General features: G+C 41.0%; 1 protein-coding gene across 1 annotated transcript in view; it reads left to right on the forward strand.

The window, feature by feature from the left end:
- KCNH8 (potassium voltage-gated channel subfamily H member 8) overlaps positions 1 to 18,875 on the forward strand; it is a 534,349-nt gene that overhangs the window by 269,921 nt on the left and 245,553 nt on the right. The window contains 1 exon segment of the mRNA XM_073568115.1: positions 18,657 to 18,788. Within this exon segment, the coding sequence (XP_073424216.1) occupies positions 18,657 to 18,788 (132 nt within the window).

Genomic DNA, 18,875 nt, shown 5'->3' on the forward strand with positions numbered 1-18,875 from the left:
GCAAAAAGAGTAAAATCCAACACTGCAGATATTTTCCACATAAATATGTCTTCAGTTGTCACTTGTCAAGCTCGTTTAAACAATGAGAAGGCACTGATATTTGTCAGAAAACAGTATGGTGTAAATAGAGACAATCTTGAAGAATCTTCGACTTTTTACCTCAGATATTTTTCTATATAAACATGGATACAAGACCTAAAATATATTATTAACACCACTTGTTGTCCAAAGTCTAAGTCTGGTTATCAGAAAATGGCCACTGGCCACATGTCAGAAATGTCACTTTCAAAAAGATTTATTGCAAATAAACACATGGAATTTAAAATATGGCCTGAATTCTCTAATTGACATCTCAGTCGGGCAGGAGATTCTCCCACAAGGATCTATGCACACCTTTCAAAGTAAGAAAGAACATATTGTCACAGCATATATAGTAATGTAGTAAAATGATCAATAAGCACAGTCACTGCAAAGTAGTAAAGCTGTCGGCTGTTGTTAGATGGTTCCAAATAGGTTCTTTTTGCCTGATATTTTCGCAAATAATTACAACAGCAAATACATGAGCTTGACTTTATCAAAATTCAAAATTAATCGATATCAAAAAAGTATTGGATTGATAGATTGATAGTATCTATCAACCAGTAATCTGTAGTAGATTCAATGATAGAAAGATACAGAGATAGAAAATTATTAAAGGTATGAGAGTGATACAGCTATGGGCATCTCCTCATCAATCAGAAGCTTTGTTTGCAGTCTGTACATCAATTTATACATTAACATAGAAAAATATTCAGAATTGAGAGTCATCAGTGGTTGATACCTTTTAATGGCTAACTGAAAAGATGGCAACAAATTGCAAGCTTTCGAGACTACTCAGGTCTCTTCATCAGGCGTTGACTAATACAAAATCTTAAAAATCACATATTTATGCACAACACAGCACATAAAAAATGCAATAGACAAGACAAGTGACGTGAAGCAGAACTATCATTATGGGAGAGGGAGAAACATAAATATTGGAACAGTTCATAGATAAGGAGTCTGGATGTTTGGCTTCTTAGAGTTTGTGATTTTTTCCAGATTTTCTGTCATTTTTTTGTAATGCATGTATATTATTTATTGCATTTGCCCTCTTCCCACTGTATTTAGTGGATGTTACTTTTTTGTGTTTTTACGGCTCTGTTATTGTTATAAGCTTCAATTGCCGGTACATTATACAATGGTATAAAGTCTCTTTTGTTGGATAGTGAACAACTTTTTAAATCAAATATACCCACATTCTTGATTGTTGTCTCAACATCATCCATCACTACTGCACTAGCAGCATCTTGTGTATGGTTCAGATTACATTGACAGGAAAAACTAGAGTGGGTTCATTTCCCTGTTTAAATTGCGTGACCTGTTCCTATCTGGAAAAAGGGAATGTCTTTCAAGATCCACAGAATACACAAAAGTCGTATAAAATTAATTATTTTTTAACATGTTCTTCTGAATTTGTGATCTATCTCCTGAGATGCCCTTGCTATTTATATTATGTAGGTGAAACAACATGTGAATTGAAGATTAGGTTAAATCATCACAGATACACAATTAGAAAAAAGAGACAGGATTTTCCAGTATCTAAACACTTTTTAGATCTTAAACATACGGAGAAAGATTTGACGTTTAGGATTATAGATCATATTCCCCCTTTGAGGAGGGGAGGTGATAGAGTGAAATTTCTTAAAATTAGAGAACTACAACGCATTAAAAAATTGAATACATTAAAACCTTCTGGTCTAAATGATGATTATAAGTTACATATCACTCTATGACGTCATTGCTATATATTGGCCATATATTGCCCATGTTGCTGCTATTGCTTCCTTGTTTTCTATGTTTTTAATTTTTAGGTATTCTAAAAGTCTTTTTTCCTGTTTTATGTCTTTCAGATTATTTGGCGGCAGCTTATTTGAAAACATGATTCCCCCTTGTACTTTTTATTAGATTTAAGTACTTATTTTTTGTTTAATAAATGACTTAATGCGCAATTTTTTGTCATCTTTATATGTTCTACCTATTGTGAATCCTGCTAGTGAATGTGCCAGCTTTGGGACTTGAACTTGTGGTATTGTGAGGGATTGTCTAAATACAGGAGGGTTGGAGTGTTGTGCCTTTACTGGGTTCACCACTCTCCCTGCCAACTGGTTATGGGTTACCTATCCCAGCTAATGGGAGGTGTTCCTGTCTCCTAAAGACTTATTCCCATACCGATCTCGTTCCCTTTTTGCTATAAGCAATTTATATGGCTTATCATTCACTTATTCTATTGGAATTCCATTAAAGGATTGAACATTAATATATATTTTTATTTAAGCGCATATAGTTCTGCAATTATGTTATGGTATGTCGGCATGAGATTTCCTTTTTTCAAGATGGTGCCGACGAACATTATGCGCTACTGCGCATGAGCGGTGGTACTGCGCATGTCTGTTTGAGCTTTCCCGCTTTTAAGATGGCGCTGACTATCATGATGCGCTACTGCACATGAGCGGTAGTAAACCGCATATTGCCTGAAACTTCCGGCCCTGCGCACTGCATCGCTGTGAACGCTGGTGCTTGGCGCTTTTTATAATGCTGTTGGGGTGAGTCATACTCATTTATATATGAAGTTTTCAGCTGCCGCTGATTAATAATCAGTATCTATTAAAAATATTTATGTATGTAGGAATATCATTTTATTATGTTATGCACTATGGCACTTTGCACTTAGTTAGCACTTTATGACTACATATCACAATCTTGTGGATCTTATTTTATACATGTCAAAATGCATAATTGTCACAAAATACCTGTATAATTTGTGTGCTTTAAGAAGGCACTCATTTGACACATTGTACTGCTTGAGAAAGGTCCGCACGCTTTTTGGACCGAAACGTCGCACTGTATGGGCACATAGCCGGATGGGCTAATAAACATCAAATTGAATCTTCCAAGGCATGCTGCTTTCATTTCTGATGGATATTTCTGAGGTTTGGTATATGCCTGGAAGCGTGCACCCACTTTTTTCTTTTGTGCTGCTTTTTCATTTTTTCATAATTTCACACTTAGTTACATTCCGATATATTTAACTACAGTAAACAGGTAAATCAGCTCAAGAGTGGGCATTAACCCCTTCACTGCCGAGCCTGTTTTCACCTTCAAGTCCGGGCCAAATTTTACAATCCTGACCTGCATCACTTTATGAGATAATAACTCTGGAACACTTAATAGAATCATAGAATCATAGAATCGTAGAGTTGGAAGGGACCTCCTGGGCCATCTGGTCCAACCCCCTGCTCAAAGCAGGATTCGCTAAATCATCCCAGTCAGATGTCTGTCCAGCCTCTGTTTGAAGACTTCCATTGAAGGAGAACTCACCACTTCTCGTGGCAGCCTGTTCCACTCATTGATCACTCTAACTGTCAAAAAGTTTTTTCTAATATCTAATCTGTGTCTCCTCCCATTCAGTTTCATCCCATTGCTTCTAGTCTTTCCTTGTGCAAATGAGAATAAAGTTGATCCTTCTACAATGTGACAGCCCTTTAGATATTTGTGGACAGCTATTAAGTATCCTCTCAGTCTTCTCTTTTGCAAACTAAACATTCCCAAATCCTGCAACCTTTCCTCATAAGACAGGGTTTGCAGACCGGTCACCATTCTGGTCGCTCTTTTCTGAACTTGCTCCAGTTTGTTGATGTCTTTTTTAAAATGTGGTGCCCAAAACTGGACACAATATTCCAGATGAGGTCTGACCAAAGAGGAGTAGAGGGAAATAATGACTTCACGTGATCTAGACTGTATGCTTCTGTTAATACATCCTAGAATTGCATTTGCCTTTTTTGCTGCTGCATCACACTGTTGACTCATATTCAGTCTGTGATCTATTAGTATACCCAAGTCTTTTTCACATGTGCTGTCACTTAGCCCTATTCCTCCCATTCTATATATGCTTTTTCCATTTTTATTGCCCAGATGTAGTACTTTGCATTTCTCCCTGTTAAAAACCATTCTGTTAGTTGCTGCCCACTTCTCCAGTTTATTTAAATCTTTTTGAATCCTCTCTCTCTCTTTTCTAGTATTAGCTATCCCTCCTAGCTTTGTGTCATCAGCAAATTTAATCAGTTTACCCTCAATTCCTTCATCTAAATCGTTGATAAAGATGTTGAACAATACAGGGCCCAGGACAGAGCCCTGTGGTACCCCACTTGAGACATTCTTCCAACTGGATGTGCAGCCATTTACGACCACTCTTTGGGTCCGATCACTAAGCCAGTTATGAATCCACCTAACAGTTGCCTTGTCCATTCCATACTTAATCATTTTTTCAATAAGGATTGTATGAGAGACTTTGTCAAATGCTTTGCTGAAGTCAAGATATACTATATCTACAGCATTTCCTTGATCCACCCAATCAGTGATACCGTCATAGAAGGAAATTAAGTTCGTCTGACATGACTTATTAGTTACAAACCCATGCTGACTCTGTTTAATCACTTCATTCTTATCCAGGTATTGACATACATGTTGGTTAATAATTTGTTCAAAGATCTTTCCTGGTATAGAAGTCAGACTCACCGGCCTATAGTTACCTGGGTCCACCTTCTTCCCCTTTTTGAAGATAGGAACAACATTTGCTCTTCTCCAGTCTTCTGGCACTTCTCCTGTTCTCCAAGAATTTTCAAAGATTATAGAGAGGGGTTCAAAAATTTCTTCTGCTATCTCCTTCAGTACTCTGGGGTGTAATTCATCTGGACCTGGAGACTTGAATTCATTTAGGCTAGCTAAGTGTTTCCTCACTATCTTTCTGTTTATAGATATCCTGGATTCTTCTATTCCCTTAATAGGACAGTGAATAACAGTTGATGTTACATTTCCTTTCTGAGAGAAAACAGATGCAAAATAGGAATTTAAAAGTTCAGCCTTCTCAACATCCTGTCTTACCATTTCATCCATTTTCAATGGATCCCCCTGATTCTGAGACTGTTTTCTTGCGATTTATTGTACTTCATGATAGTGGTAATATTTCTTCATTATAACTTGCATGTATTTGTGAAAAAAACAGAAATATGGCAAAAATTTAGAAACGCAGGTGTTCTGTTGGAGTCATGTATTTCAGAGCACCGCTCCTAGCACTGAGAGATGGGTGTCAGCTATCTGTGCACTGGCGATTGCCATGACATACATGTACTGCATCGGTCAGGAAGTCCTTTGCAATCATGACACCTGTGTACTACAAATGTTTGGAAGGGGTTAATATTGCATATTTTCATGTAGCTTTAGCTTGCACCAATATGAAAAATGCAGTGACTAACAATGATATCCATTTCCTGTTATCTGCTATTTAGCAACCTGTATTATTTTAATTCAGTTTTAAAAGGAAATTTATTAGGTCACAAACAGGTATATCAAAAGCTTCAACAGGTCTCAAACTGGAGGATAGGACAAGTAAAGAATTCTACAAATATCACATATTACATGTAAGCAAGATGTAAAGCATAATTGTGAGAGTATGAAGAATTTTATTAACTTACAACTATACAGCTCTGGATAATATCTTAGATAACTCACTTGTCCAGTGCCATTCTGCTCCACTTCTCAGTAATGTTACAGCACTTCAGACTAGATTGCTCACTCTCTCTCTAAGCTCTATGTATGAGCTGAAAGATTCTTTTACAATGTAAGCATGTGGAGTCTCATTCTGACACCCCATAGACTTACATTGTAAAAGCCCCATATGGGTCATGCAGAGCACAGTGTGGCCTGGAGCAGGGTTCCCCAACTCCAGTCCTCAAGGCCCACCAACAGATCATGTTTTCAGGATTTCCTTTGTATTGCACAGGTGAAGGAATTATCATCTGAGCAATACTAAGTGTTAGGAGTCAGATTTCTGCGTTTACTCAGCAGGGATCCAGATCCTCACATTCTGCACTCTCCTCCTATTTTTCCACTGCAGAGGAGATTGCAGAGGAGATTGCCTTGCAGCAAATATCTCCTGAGGCTAAGCAGCGGTTATTTCACCTACTGTACGGTGGACCCCGAGCGGCGAACGCACTTTATTTATATTTTTATTTAGTGCGTTCCGCCGTTCCTAACATTATACTAGCGCCAGGGTCTGGCTACTGATGGCAGAACAGCAGCAACTCTTACAGTGTATTCGGCAGCTTGAGGGCCGGCTGGCCACTCTTGAGAGGGCTCTCTCAGCTGCACAATCCACCGAAGCTGCTGTAAAGGCAGTCACAGATGCGGTTTCCCATATGTTCACGTCCTCCCCCGCGCCGACAGTTACCCGCCTCCCGTTGCCCGATAAATTTTCTGGCGATGGCGCCTCTTGTAGGGGTTTCATCAGCCAGTGCTCCATTCAGCTGGAGTTACTGGCTGCGCGATTCCCTACGAACGGGCCAAGGTGGGGTTTATTGTTTCCCTGCTGTCAGGCAAAGCGTTGGAGTGGGCTGCGCCACTAAGGGAGCGTGGTGACCCAGAGGTCCGGACTGCTGCTCACTTTCTAACAGCTATTAAGCAGGTCTTCCTTGGTCCACGGGTCACGTATGCCGTCCGTTTTTGGACATTGGCTTCCGAGTTGGAGTGGTCCGATAAAGCCCTCATCCCTGTGTTTTGGAGAGGTTTGGCGGAGCATGTAAAAGATGCTCTCTCCACTAGAGAGGTTCCTGCCAGTTTGGAAGAGCTGATTGCCATTTCCACCCGCATTGACCTCCGTTTTTCGGAGCGCGGTATGGAGCGTGCTCAATCCAAATGGAAGGTTACTCCGGCTCCCAATTTTTTTGAGCCTCTGGAACTACCCGAGCCAGAGGTTCCACCCCCAAAGCCCATGGAGGTGTCTTGCGCCGTTCTTCAGGCGAGTCCGGCACAAGACTCCAGTCGCGGCCTTTTTTGTCAACACGCCTGGTCTCAGAACAACAGTGCCCTGCAACGGCCAGATTCTGTACCGCCGGGTAAGACCCTTGTTCCACCCCACCTTTGGCCGAAGGTTCTTGCCTGGGCACACACGTCCAGGAGGGGTGGTCACTGCAGCTGTATGCAGACCACAAAACTCCTGGCAGGGTCTTACTGGTGGCTGCACAGGGCTCGGGATGTTAAAAAATATATTCGGGCCTGCGCCTTCTGTGCTCGGAATAGCCTCCTTAAGCGAAGAGCGGAGATGCCCACCGACGCACGGTGGCGTTCCACTTTAACTTCTGCTCCCGCTTTCTCCCACGGGTCCCTTCTCAGACCTGGCAATCTTGCCACCCTGAGGCCTTCCATGTGTCCGGGGTCTCTGTCATCTACCGGGACATCAGACTTGCCTGCGGATGAGTCTGAGGCCTATACCTCTTACGGGCAATAGTTGGTGGATCGTAAGGCTCAGGGAGGGGGGCCCTAGGAGGGGGGGTAATGTTAGGAGTCAGATTCCTGCGTTTACTCAGAAGGGATCCAGAGCCTCACATTCTGCACTCTCCTCCTATTTTTCCACTGCAGAGGAGATTGCCTTGCAGCAAATCTCTCCTGAGGCTAAGTCCTTCTGTCCTCTTACTGGGCATGCTCATGGGAAGATCTCCCATTGGAGATCGGGAGTCATGTGCTCAGGTCCCGCTCCAGTTCTCATTGGTCCATCTCAGAGATCTGGAAGCGTGCAGAAGGTCCCAGCTGCTATAAAATGCACGCATGGCTGTTCTGCCATGCGCTATTATAGTCATACTGGCTGCTCTGTGTATGAGGACGGATGCATGATTCTGGTGACTGACTCAATTGAAACCCCTTCCCTTTGATATTATGCATTTGAATAGGGACTGAGTTAGTTTCAGCACCAGCACTCCTCTGCTTCAACTTGCACAGCTGCTAGCGTCCGACATTGCGCTTGCGCCTTGTCTTTGTCATTTGGTGGCAGTGTTCATGCTGTGCTGCAGTAGCAGCCTCTTTTGTGTTTGCAGTTGCAGCACCGTGCACACGGTACGTCTAGACGGATGTAGTGCCGCCGTCTTGTGCTACTCCTGTGACCGTATACCGTGTGTGCTTTTTTTACTGAGTACTGTGACTACAACAGGCTCAGTTATTTGTGTTTGTACTTTTGGCATCTCCGTGAGTTTAACTGAGATTGCTCTGTGCACCTGGGTGGAGTTTAACCCTGTGTGCAATTCCGCCATATTGCTCCTGCCACCACTTAGCAGCGGTTATTTCACCTACTGCACGGTGGACCCCGAGCGGCGAACGCACTTTATTTCTATTCTTATTTAGTGCGTTCCGCCGTTCCTAACACTAAGGAAATCCTGAAAACATGATCTGTTGGTGGGTCTTGAGGACTGGAGTTGGGGAACCATGACCTGGAGAGTATGCAGAGTGGTCACATTACTGGGAAGCAGAGCAGAACTGTGCTGGATTCTGGAGGAGGTTAAAACTGAGAGAATAGCAGCCAAACTCTTCTACAAAAGTGAGTGCGTAGAAGACAATTCCATGTCATAGATCATACACCGTGGCAGCTACAAGACACAAGGCAGTTATTCTTAATCAGCAAGGTTTCTCCTAGACAATGATTTCCAAGCATATTGGGGGTTCAGGATGCACTGTTCAAGTTCTTTTCAAGAAGCACCTAGAAATGTACAATTTTAAGAAATGTAGACACATTGATTGGTCAAGTTAACTTAGTGCAGCAGATGAAAGATACATCATGTTTACTTCCTTTTGAAATTGCAAGATGTTCAACAGTGCTATCAGCTTAGAACTGGCAGCAACCAGTGGGACCCAACTACACCAATTTACTGCTCAGAGATGTCAGGCCAGAAGTGGTCTTGATTAAAGAATTGTGATCAATATGTCTTTGTCATGGAACTAAAGCCAAGTGACTCAACTATGCTCAAAAAAATATGAAATGGGTGCAGAAAAATGGCCACAGGAGCTCTGGACTAATGAGCTGAAAATTGAAATATTTCGCTACAACAGAAGGCAGTTTGTTCGATGAAGGTTTGGAGAGTACTACAATAATAAGTGCCTGCAGGCAACAGTGAAGCATAGTGGAGGTTCCTTTAAAGTTTGTGATGGCTTTCAAGTAAATGGACTTGGGGATTTTTCAAGATTAATATTGTTCTCAATGTTAAAAAAAAACCAGGCAAATACTTATACATCTTGCCATACCACCAGGGATGCACCTGACTGGCTCCACACCTATTCTTCAGCAGGACAATGTCCCCAAAAATATAGCCATTGTTTATTGTGCTAAACTGGCAAAATATAGAGATAAATATATGTGTGTTATTGCCATAATCATACTGACCCACATAATAAAGTATAATAAACACATTATTTATGCACATTGAAAGCAAAACAAAATCTATTATAAAAAAGTAATTAAAAATTCATGTACTGATAAAAACATAAATTCATTGTACAAAAAAGAAGTTGCATAGCTTTGCTGATGAAAAAATAAAAAAGCTATAGCTGTCAGAAAATGGCAGCATAAAAGCAAACATTTTATTTTACAAAAACTCGTTTCTTGAATAAAAGTCATAAAACACAAAAACATACAAGTTTGGTATTGCTTTAATCTTAATTACTTGTAGGATAAAATTGCATTTGTTATGTAAACTAAAAATTTATTATTCATCATAGAGTGATGAATTTGCTTTTTTCTACCCACTCATCCTCAGAAACATTTAAAAAAATTGTCCGAAACCTATAATATAATATATGTCCTTTATAAATATCTATATTTAACCTCTAACCACCTTTGTAATTTGCCTTATTATAAAATTCTCTTCTATTCTCCCTATACAGCTATTCATTACAGTGTGTCCATAAAGTCCTGGTGCACTTTTGACCAGTCACTGGAAAGCAACAAAAAATGATAAAAATGTGAAATCTGCTCCAAATAGAATAAAAACTCTCCCAGTTTCAAACCTACTCAGTGCAGTTTGATGTGGGCTCCATTTGTTGCCCTACATACATCCAAATGATAGTGAAGTTCTTGCCACACACGGGTAAGGACGTCTGGTTTAACAGAGTGAATAATGTCTGTGATTCTCTGTTTTAAGTGATTACTGTCATTGATACGTTCAATGTACACATGTTGCTTCACATAACCCCAAATGTCTAAGGGCGTCAGATCCGGGGACCATGGTATACTTGTATACTTAACTGTATAAGAAAAAAATCCGGCACTCCCAAATGCAAAAAGAAGTTCCTTTTTATTTTTCACAGCTTAATAATCCACATGATGTACATTCAATAACGTTTCGGTCTCTATAATGGACCTTCTTCAGACATGTGGAGCTGTGAGAATCGTCACGTGCAGGAAAACATGCGCTGTCAGTTGTATGCTGCCATAAGAAAAAGTGCGCACTTGTGAAAAATAAAAAGGAACTTCTTTTTGCATTTGGGAGTGCCGGATTTTTTTCTTATATGATTTATTGGGACTGGTATCCTGTTCTGAGCACCCCTTATCGAATTATCGGAGTGACGTGTCTTTTTGTTATACTGTATACTTAACTGTGACTGGTCAAAAATGCACCATGACTTTACGGACACATTGTATACAGTATGTGCTTAATTTGCTTACTTTCTTTGACATTTTATTGAGGTGAGTCTCAAATGGGACATCACATGGAGGATAACCCTGCAGTCACTTCCTTGTGGTTTTTATCACACACCCTGATACAGTACATCATCAAAGGTCAGCGCTGCAGTCACTTACAATAGTTTCTGTCACCACCATTCCCCGATGACATCCTGTTTTGAGAGGGTGATGGGTAAGTGATTACAGCTTCAGTTGCTGCCTCAACACTTCTACCCCTGCTGCCCACATCTTTAGTTACCACCGCCACAGTACCTGCTTCTCACACTGCCACCTCTTTCCCTGAAATGAGAGACGTCATCAAGGCGAGGTGATAGAAGTAGGGTGAATAACAGCATTGCCACTTCACAGCATCTATCATCATCCAAAAACAAATCGTCATCAGTTTGTGGTGGTAGAAGCAGGATAAGTGACAATGGCACCTCCAGATGACATTTCATTTCTGGGAAAAAGGCAATGGTAGAAGCAAGAAAAATGGTGGCGGTGACCTAATATATGGGCGACGGGAAAAGAAGCATTGTGGGGGTGGTCACTGAATCTATGGGTGGTGGGCAAAGAAGAGTTTTGGTGGTGGCTTCTAAAGATTCGGGTGAGGGGCACAGAAGTATGGCAGCGACAACTGAAACTTTAGCCACTTCTATATAACACCTCTTGAAATAGGAAGTCATCAGAACAGTGATGACAGAGCTGTAATTAGTGACTGCAGGGCCATGCTCCGGGAACATCTCATTTGAAAGTACCCTCACATGTAAAGGGATTAGCAGGATAGAGAGAATGTGAGGGAATGTAAAAATAAAGAAAATTCCAAAAGTGCTTAGGGAATAAAGATAGATATTTATAAAGGGCATATATAGGCATTGGATAACCCCTTAAATAAATGTTCGAGTTAAGTTATATGTACCACAAAATAATGCCATAAAAATTCAATTCTGCCTGATAAACAAAAACAAGCTCTTAATCAGCTATGTTGATGGAACAAAATGATGGATCTTGGAATAGAATGGGAAAAAAAGTAAAAACCAAATGTTTGACCTTTAAGGTCCAAAAAGGTTAAATTATCAAAATGATCCACGGTTGTTTCATTTGTTTTTCTGTATCAATGCTCTAAAATATGTTTTCACCATTTCATCCTTTTTGGAAGTGTAGACTGGTGCTTCGAAACTCCAATACTCACGGCCCCCAACAGATTATGTTTTCAGGATTTCATCACTTTTGCAGGTGATAGAATTATCATAAATCTCTTATAAATTGACCAAGGTACTCTCTCCTTAAATCATGAAAGCATGATCTGTTTGGGGCCATGAGGAATGGAGTTTGGGAAACACTGGAGTAGACCTTAAAGCCATGTCATAAAGTGCCTGACGTGTGTGTCAAAGGACACAAAGTGTACACCAGAAATAACCATGACCTATTAGAAATTAATCAGTAGCCATCATGTTTGGTGTGATTTTAAAAATTGTCAGTGCCCCTAGTCTTTTTTTCTGTTGAAAAAAACACTTGGCAAAATGAGTACTGCAGGCTTGTAGAAAATTGCTTGGACAAGAAAACATGCCCACTGCCTCAGAGTAACTCTTGACTCTGCTCTGTCCTTCAAACCGCACATCCAAGCTATTTCCACCTCCTGTCGCCTCCAGTTCAAAAATATTTCCAGAATCCATCCTTTCCTCAACCCTCAATCTACTAAAATGCTTGTGCATGCCCTCATCATCTCCCGCCTCAACTACTGCAACATCCTTTTGTGTGGCCTCCCTGCTAACACTCACACAGCTCTCCAGTCCATCCTTAACTCTGCTGCCTGACTAATTCATCTCTTTCCTCACTACTCCTCTGCTTCTCCCCTCTGCAAATCTCTTCACTGGCTCCCATTTCCTCAGCGTATCCATTTAAAATTACTAATACTGACCTACAAAGCTATCCATAACCTGTCTCCTCCATATATCTCTGAACTAATCTCCCGATATCTTCCCTCACATAATCTATGGTCTTCCCAAGACTTCCTTCTCAACTCCACATGTACTCGCTCCTCACCTAATCGTCTTCAAGACTTCTACCAAATATCCCAATCCTCTGGAATTCAGTACCACAACACGTCCAACTATCAACCACTTTTGGATTGTCAGGAACACCGCACTGCACTTGCTCACTGAGCCAGTGCCCGTGTCCTGAGTAAGACAAACTGTGCTCTAAGATACCTGTGGAGCAGGCAGAAGCAGAGAAGATGCGTGCTTCAGACCAGCAGGACCTAAAGCACGTGACTGCTGGGGGCGTGGCCTAAACTCCAGATAGCTAGGAGCTGCAGGAAAACTCCTAGAATGGTAACTACGGGACAAAGTTACCAAGGGACATAGACAGAGATGTAAACAGATTAGGCCAGGGTCAAAGCACGAGATAGCACGACAATACCAAAGGATTAGACAGAACGGATAGTCAGGACGTAGCCAAAAAGTCAGAAACCAGAGAAACAGATATACAGTACAGAATCAACAGGCAAACTCACAATGGGGGACAGAACTGGGTCAGAACCATATAAGCAAGCTAGAAGACAACGAACAAGCACAGGCACACAGGGGTCAACACACTCGGCCAAAGGCAAAAGTATAACTGACAGGGATTGGAGTTTCCCAGGGCTATAAGAAGCTCTCCCAGAACCAAAGAGAGGCCACAATAATTAACTCCAGGCGTGCAGGTCAAAGTCTGCACTGGACTCAAGACATTAACCCCTGACTTGCAGGTCAAAAACTGCACTGGGATCATGACATGGATCCTTCACATGGAGCCTGAAAACCCATCTCTTCATGAAAGCTTACAGCCTGCAATGACTCTGCTGCCTCTTCACCACTACCATAGATACCGCCTCATCAACACGGGAGGTGCTACAACCCTCCAACCTACTATCTCCTTCCCCACCATCCTCTAGAATGTAAGCCCGCAGGGCAGAGTCCTCTCCCCTCTGTATCAGTCTGTTATTGTTAGTTTGTTTACTGTAAGTGATATCTGTAATTTGTATGTTACACCTTCTCCTGTACAGCACCATGAAATCAATGGTGCTATATAAATAATAATAATAATCAATGAAACTCCTGATGAACATTTATTTGGTTAAAATTGTTTCTCGTGGCGTTTTGGAATTACTTGGTTTTTACTCGGCATGAACTTCAGTAAAATTGCCATATTCTGATGGCTTTTATAGTCTGCTGCATTATGACTTAGCTGATTGTAACTACCACACAATAACACTTACAGGTCTGGTAGTGTATAAATATGACAACCAGACATAGAAAAGTGACATTCTATGTTGTGACCTGTCACATTGGGAAACAGTAAGAAAGAATATCTGCGACTAGATTTTATGTGCTTGTTAGCAATGACTGGGCAAAAAATGTCCAAACACAATAACTATATATGATGTCCAAATTATTGGGCCATGAAGTATATATAAATATGCCTTTTGCATTTCCCATTGCAAAATGAAAATATAGCGCAAATATCTATATAAAAAATATAGAGCAAATATCCCAATACAATAGACTCAAAAGATAGAATATACACTGGTGAAAGTGTTTCTTGTAAAGCTTTGTTGAAATGTTCCTCTGTGACTTCTTTATCAGTATAATAAATCTAACATCTTATCTTTATTGTCTGCAATTGGATTACTGATATTCTTCTTGTCTACATGGTATAATAACTTAAAACATCCCACTTTAACAAGCAGTCACTGATTTGTCATGGCTCAGAAAGCAATAGTAATGAAAAAGATTGATGATAGCCATTTTCTAAAGCTGTAACATATTTTATCAACAAAGATGTTGGTATCACAGCATTATAGAATCTCATTAGCCTCTACAGACCGCACAGCACTAAGTTAACTTTATTCAATAAAATGTTGACAATGCAGTAGGCAAGCAAAATGAATGGAACATAAATCTGTTAATCAGAAAAAAATATTAATTTCTACATAAGGCATTGCGGCATGAATAGAGTTGCCTCTAAAAAAGGATTTATTGCACTCTAAAAAATGAAAAATAGCCAGATAAAATAGGGAAAAAGCAATCTAAAGTATCTTATTTTTTGGACAATAAGATGCACCAGATGATGCACCTAGTTTTTAGAGGAGGAAATTAGGCAAAGAAATTGAAGCAAAAAATGTGGTCAATTCTGTACTTAATATCCCTTATCCTTGTATATATGGTCCTCTCATCCCCATCCTGTTGCACATGGCCCCCTCATCCCTACCCTGGTATACATGGCCCCTCATCCCTTTCCTGGTTTGCATGGATCACTCATCCCTATCCTGGCAGGAATGATTGTCCTCATCCCTATACTAGTATGCATGGCCCCAGCCCCATCCTGGTATGCAGGTCCCCCATCTTGTCCTAGTATGCATGGCCCCATCCCTATCCTGGTATGCATGGCCCCATCCCTTACCTGGAATGCAGGGCCCCATCTCATCCTAATTTGCATAGCCCCATCCTTATTCTGATATGCAGGGCCCCCATCTCATCCTAGTATGCATGGTCCCATCCCTATTGTGGTATGATTGGCCCCCATCCCGGTCCTGGTATGCATGGTCCCATCCTTATCCTATCTTCTCCTGGGTCAAGGTGTGTCACTACCACCTCTCACAGCTAGTTTCAACTCCCCGTTGATTTGTGAGGACCTCATTGTCTGAGGTGCATTGCTATGACTCCTCACTACTATTCTCAGTTTCATTTTGATGAGGGCCATAAACTCGTTGCTGTGTCACTGCATCCACAATTGCCCATAGGAGAACTTGTGTCACAGCATGGCCATCATTTCCTCTGGCCTGGCTACACTCTATCATCTTATCTTGTATAGATAATCGTTTGCTTAAGACGCCCTTGCCTAAAGGCCCCGTTACACACAACGATGTCCCAGCGATCCCACCAGCAATCCGACATGGATGGGATCTCTGGGACATAGTTAGACAGACTCAACAGTGATCAGGACCAGCGAGCAAGCTGGTATCTAGGGTAAGCAGTGGGTATCCAAGAGCTGCGCGGCTCTTGGATACCCGCTGTTTACCCTAGATACCAGCATGTGCACTGGTATCCAATGTAAACAGCGGGTATCCAAGAGCCGCGCCGCTCTTAGTTACCCGCTGTTTACGTTGGATACCAGCATGCAGCATCACTGATCGTTGGTCTCCTGCTGCCACACGCAGTGATGCATGCTGGCCAGCGGGAGACCAATGATCAAAAATGGCCCAGGACGATCCTGCATGATCAGCAATACCCAACGGGGGGGCCGGTCGCTGATTGATGTCACACACAGCGATATCGCTGGAGAGATCACTGATGCATCACAAAATCAGCGATCTCGCTGTGTGATGGGGCCCTTAGAGATAAGGAATACTTCCTCCACTTTAGTCCTCACTCTAGTCCCTCTTGTATTAAGATAAAGAATCCTTCTGCCACTTAATCTTTGTTTCCTTTAGAATATGCTATCCAATATATGGTCTCCCTCATCTTGGCATGCAAACACCAGTTTCAATGCAGGTCTGATAGCAACATGGCACTAAAGGGCCTTTCACACATAGCGAGATCGTTAGCGATATCGCTAAAGCGTCACTGATTTTGTGACGCAACAGCTATATAGCTAGCGATCTCGCTTTGTGTGACACGTACCTGCGACTGGAACGGTCTGGGCCATTATTCATCATTGGTGTCCCGCTGGCGCCGACTAGCGATACATGGACGCAGGCGGAAGTCATCATCGCTGCGGTGGGACAAGTAAGAGCGACCGCCGACGGATCGCTTAACACTGCTGCGTCGCTGGTGTGATCTTCCTGTTTGGCAGCTCACTAGCGACCATTTAGCAATGCACCAGCAATCCTGACTAGGTCGTATCATTGTCGGGATCGCTGGTGCATCGCTAAATGTAACGGGACCCTAAGTCTTTTACATCTCAAGTACTCTTCTCTATATTCCTAAGAACATGAAACTGCATTTCCTTTTCCTTGTGTCCATGTAACTCCTCCCATCCTGGACTGGACTGGACCAAATAGTTAACCCTGTCTGTAGCTAACTAACTATTGCAGAACACAAGCTAGATAAAACAACATTCAATACATGACAAAGCATTACGTAACCATAAGATCTTCAAGGAGATGTGGACAGTTTCTCCCCTCAATATGTAATAAAACAACAGTACACAAAAAATAAACAACACACTGAAATCAGCATGTCCAGCAATATCTTTTGCAAAATATTACAAAATAGCAAAGTACAGAAGGAAAGGTAAATTTCGTGCAAGCAAAAAAGGTGCAGAACACCAAAAGCTCACAAATGGAAAAATGAATAAGGCATCTAGTCTTTTATCTGTCTGTCTTCTGCAGTTTAAGAGAAACATACTGTACAGTGGGTACAGAAAGTATTCAAATCCCTTTTCTTTTTTAATAAATTTGCAAAAATGTCTACATTTCTGTTTTTTTCAGTCAAGATGGGGTGCAGAGTGTACATTAATGAGAAAAAAATGAACTTTTTAGAATTTACCAAATGGAAGCAATGGAAAAAAAGAGTGAAAAATTTAAAGGGGTCTGAATACTTTCTGTGTCTACTGTACACTTTATCAGATGCAGTGCTACCTCAGTATTCATAAACTGCAGTGCTAGCTCCAGTTGCTGATGTACAATTTTCTTTCTACTATTGTGCATAAAGAGTGACATCGCTGACAATCAGGGATTCTCTCAGATCATGAATGCCTATATTAAAAGTAAATATTCCTCAACATTTCAGCCTCTGCTAAAGTGTAAGTTACTCTAATTGGATTGTCCTGAATATATATTAATGACTTATCCTTAGGCTAGGGTTACAGGACTATAGATTATCTTATCCATGCGGAATTAACCAAATGACCCTCTTATCAAACTCTGTCAGCAGAATGTCAGATGAGAGAATTGAAGCACACTGTCAGGAGAAAATGGAGAACAAAATGTGTCAATCATCTCCATTGTCTCAGTGTGCAGAAAATGGACAGCATTCAGGTGACATCCAAATGTAGTCCGAAGATTTCCACGGATTCTTTGATTTGCTTGACCCAGCATGATCCGAATCTCATATCAAACTCAAACATGTTGCGATTTATTTCTTCGGACTGGCTCGGTCTGAGAAAAAAATTAGACATGTGTGCGACCCCATGGAATACTATTGGATCCAATGTTTTTTCGGATGGCACTCAGAAGGAAAATATGGTGGTATGCACCTGGCCTTATGATAGGTCATCATGACAAGGTTACTGCGGACGGCTTGACACCTGGCAACTTCACCATTCACCTCAGCCGGATGTGCACTGTACTTTTCTAGCTTTGAACACTGTGTACAGCCGACCACAGTGGGAGCTAAAAAATAGTTTATTGGTGGTGGTGGTGGATGTTGGATCCCAACCATCTGATACTGATATTTTTAAGGGTCTGTATAGCAATAAATAGGTCATAAGCATGTAAATTCTGGTCAACAACTTTTTTTTTGTGTCTAACATGGTGTTCTTAACATTTTGCATATAAAGCTGTGTTTTAAGCATTTGAAAAGGATATCAGAGCAGTTCTATTTAAAGTAGCAGTCAAATTTGTTTCAGCTTTCTGAATTAGTTTCACGGATATAGTGGACATTAGGTCTTGTGCAGCAGGATGATGAGAGGCAGACAACTTTCTAATTAATTCAGAGATAGACGTGCACTGTTAATAAAAAAAACTGTTCATGTAAAAGCCAACATTCTGGAAATATTCTGTTGGAATAGGATAGTTATGATCAATAAGAGATTGAAAGTAAAAGTGTAATTTTCAAGTCATAAAAAGCTTCATTAAGACATTTTAATGATCCCAGCAGATAAATTTTGCATTTAAATCAATGCTTCACTTCCGCAGAGAGCAGAGCTGCTAAGCTCTAGCCGATGAGACAAGCAGATTTACATTCGCTGAACAGCTGTGGTTTCCTGACTATTGACCTTTCCAATAAGATTTGGTTAAAATTACATTAGCTGCAGCTCTAGATTTGTACTTTTTTGCTTCAGCCCTGTGATTCCATGAAATTATCTGACTTCTATATTTTACTACCTTTAGGTACGTCATTCTGGTGCCTACTGGATATTGTTCCTATAAAGAATGAGAAAGGAGATGTGGTCCTTTTTTTGTCTTCATTTAAGGACATTACAGACACAAAAGTAAAGATTGCACAAGAGGAAAAAAAAGAAGGTTTGTGAATATTCATTTTGTACATCAAGGTGGTATGCATTGTAATTGCGCAAAATAAAGATATTATGGTTAACTAGCAAAATATCC

This window comes from Dendrobates tinctorius, unplaced genomic scaffold, assembly GCF_039654945.1.
Source record: "Dendrobates tinctorius isolate UK_male_01 unplaced genomic scaffold, ASM3965494v1 ptg000005l, whole genome shotgun sequence".
NCBI classification, from domain to species: Eukaryota; Metazoa; Chordata; class Amphibia; order Anura; family Dendrobatidae; genus Dendrobates; species Dendrobates tinctorius.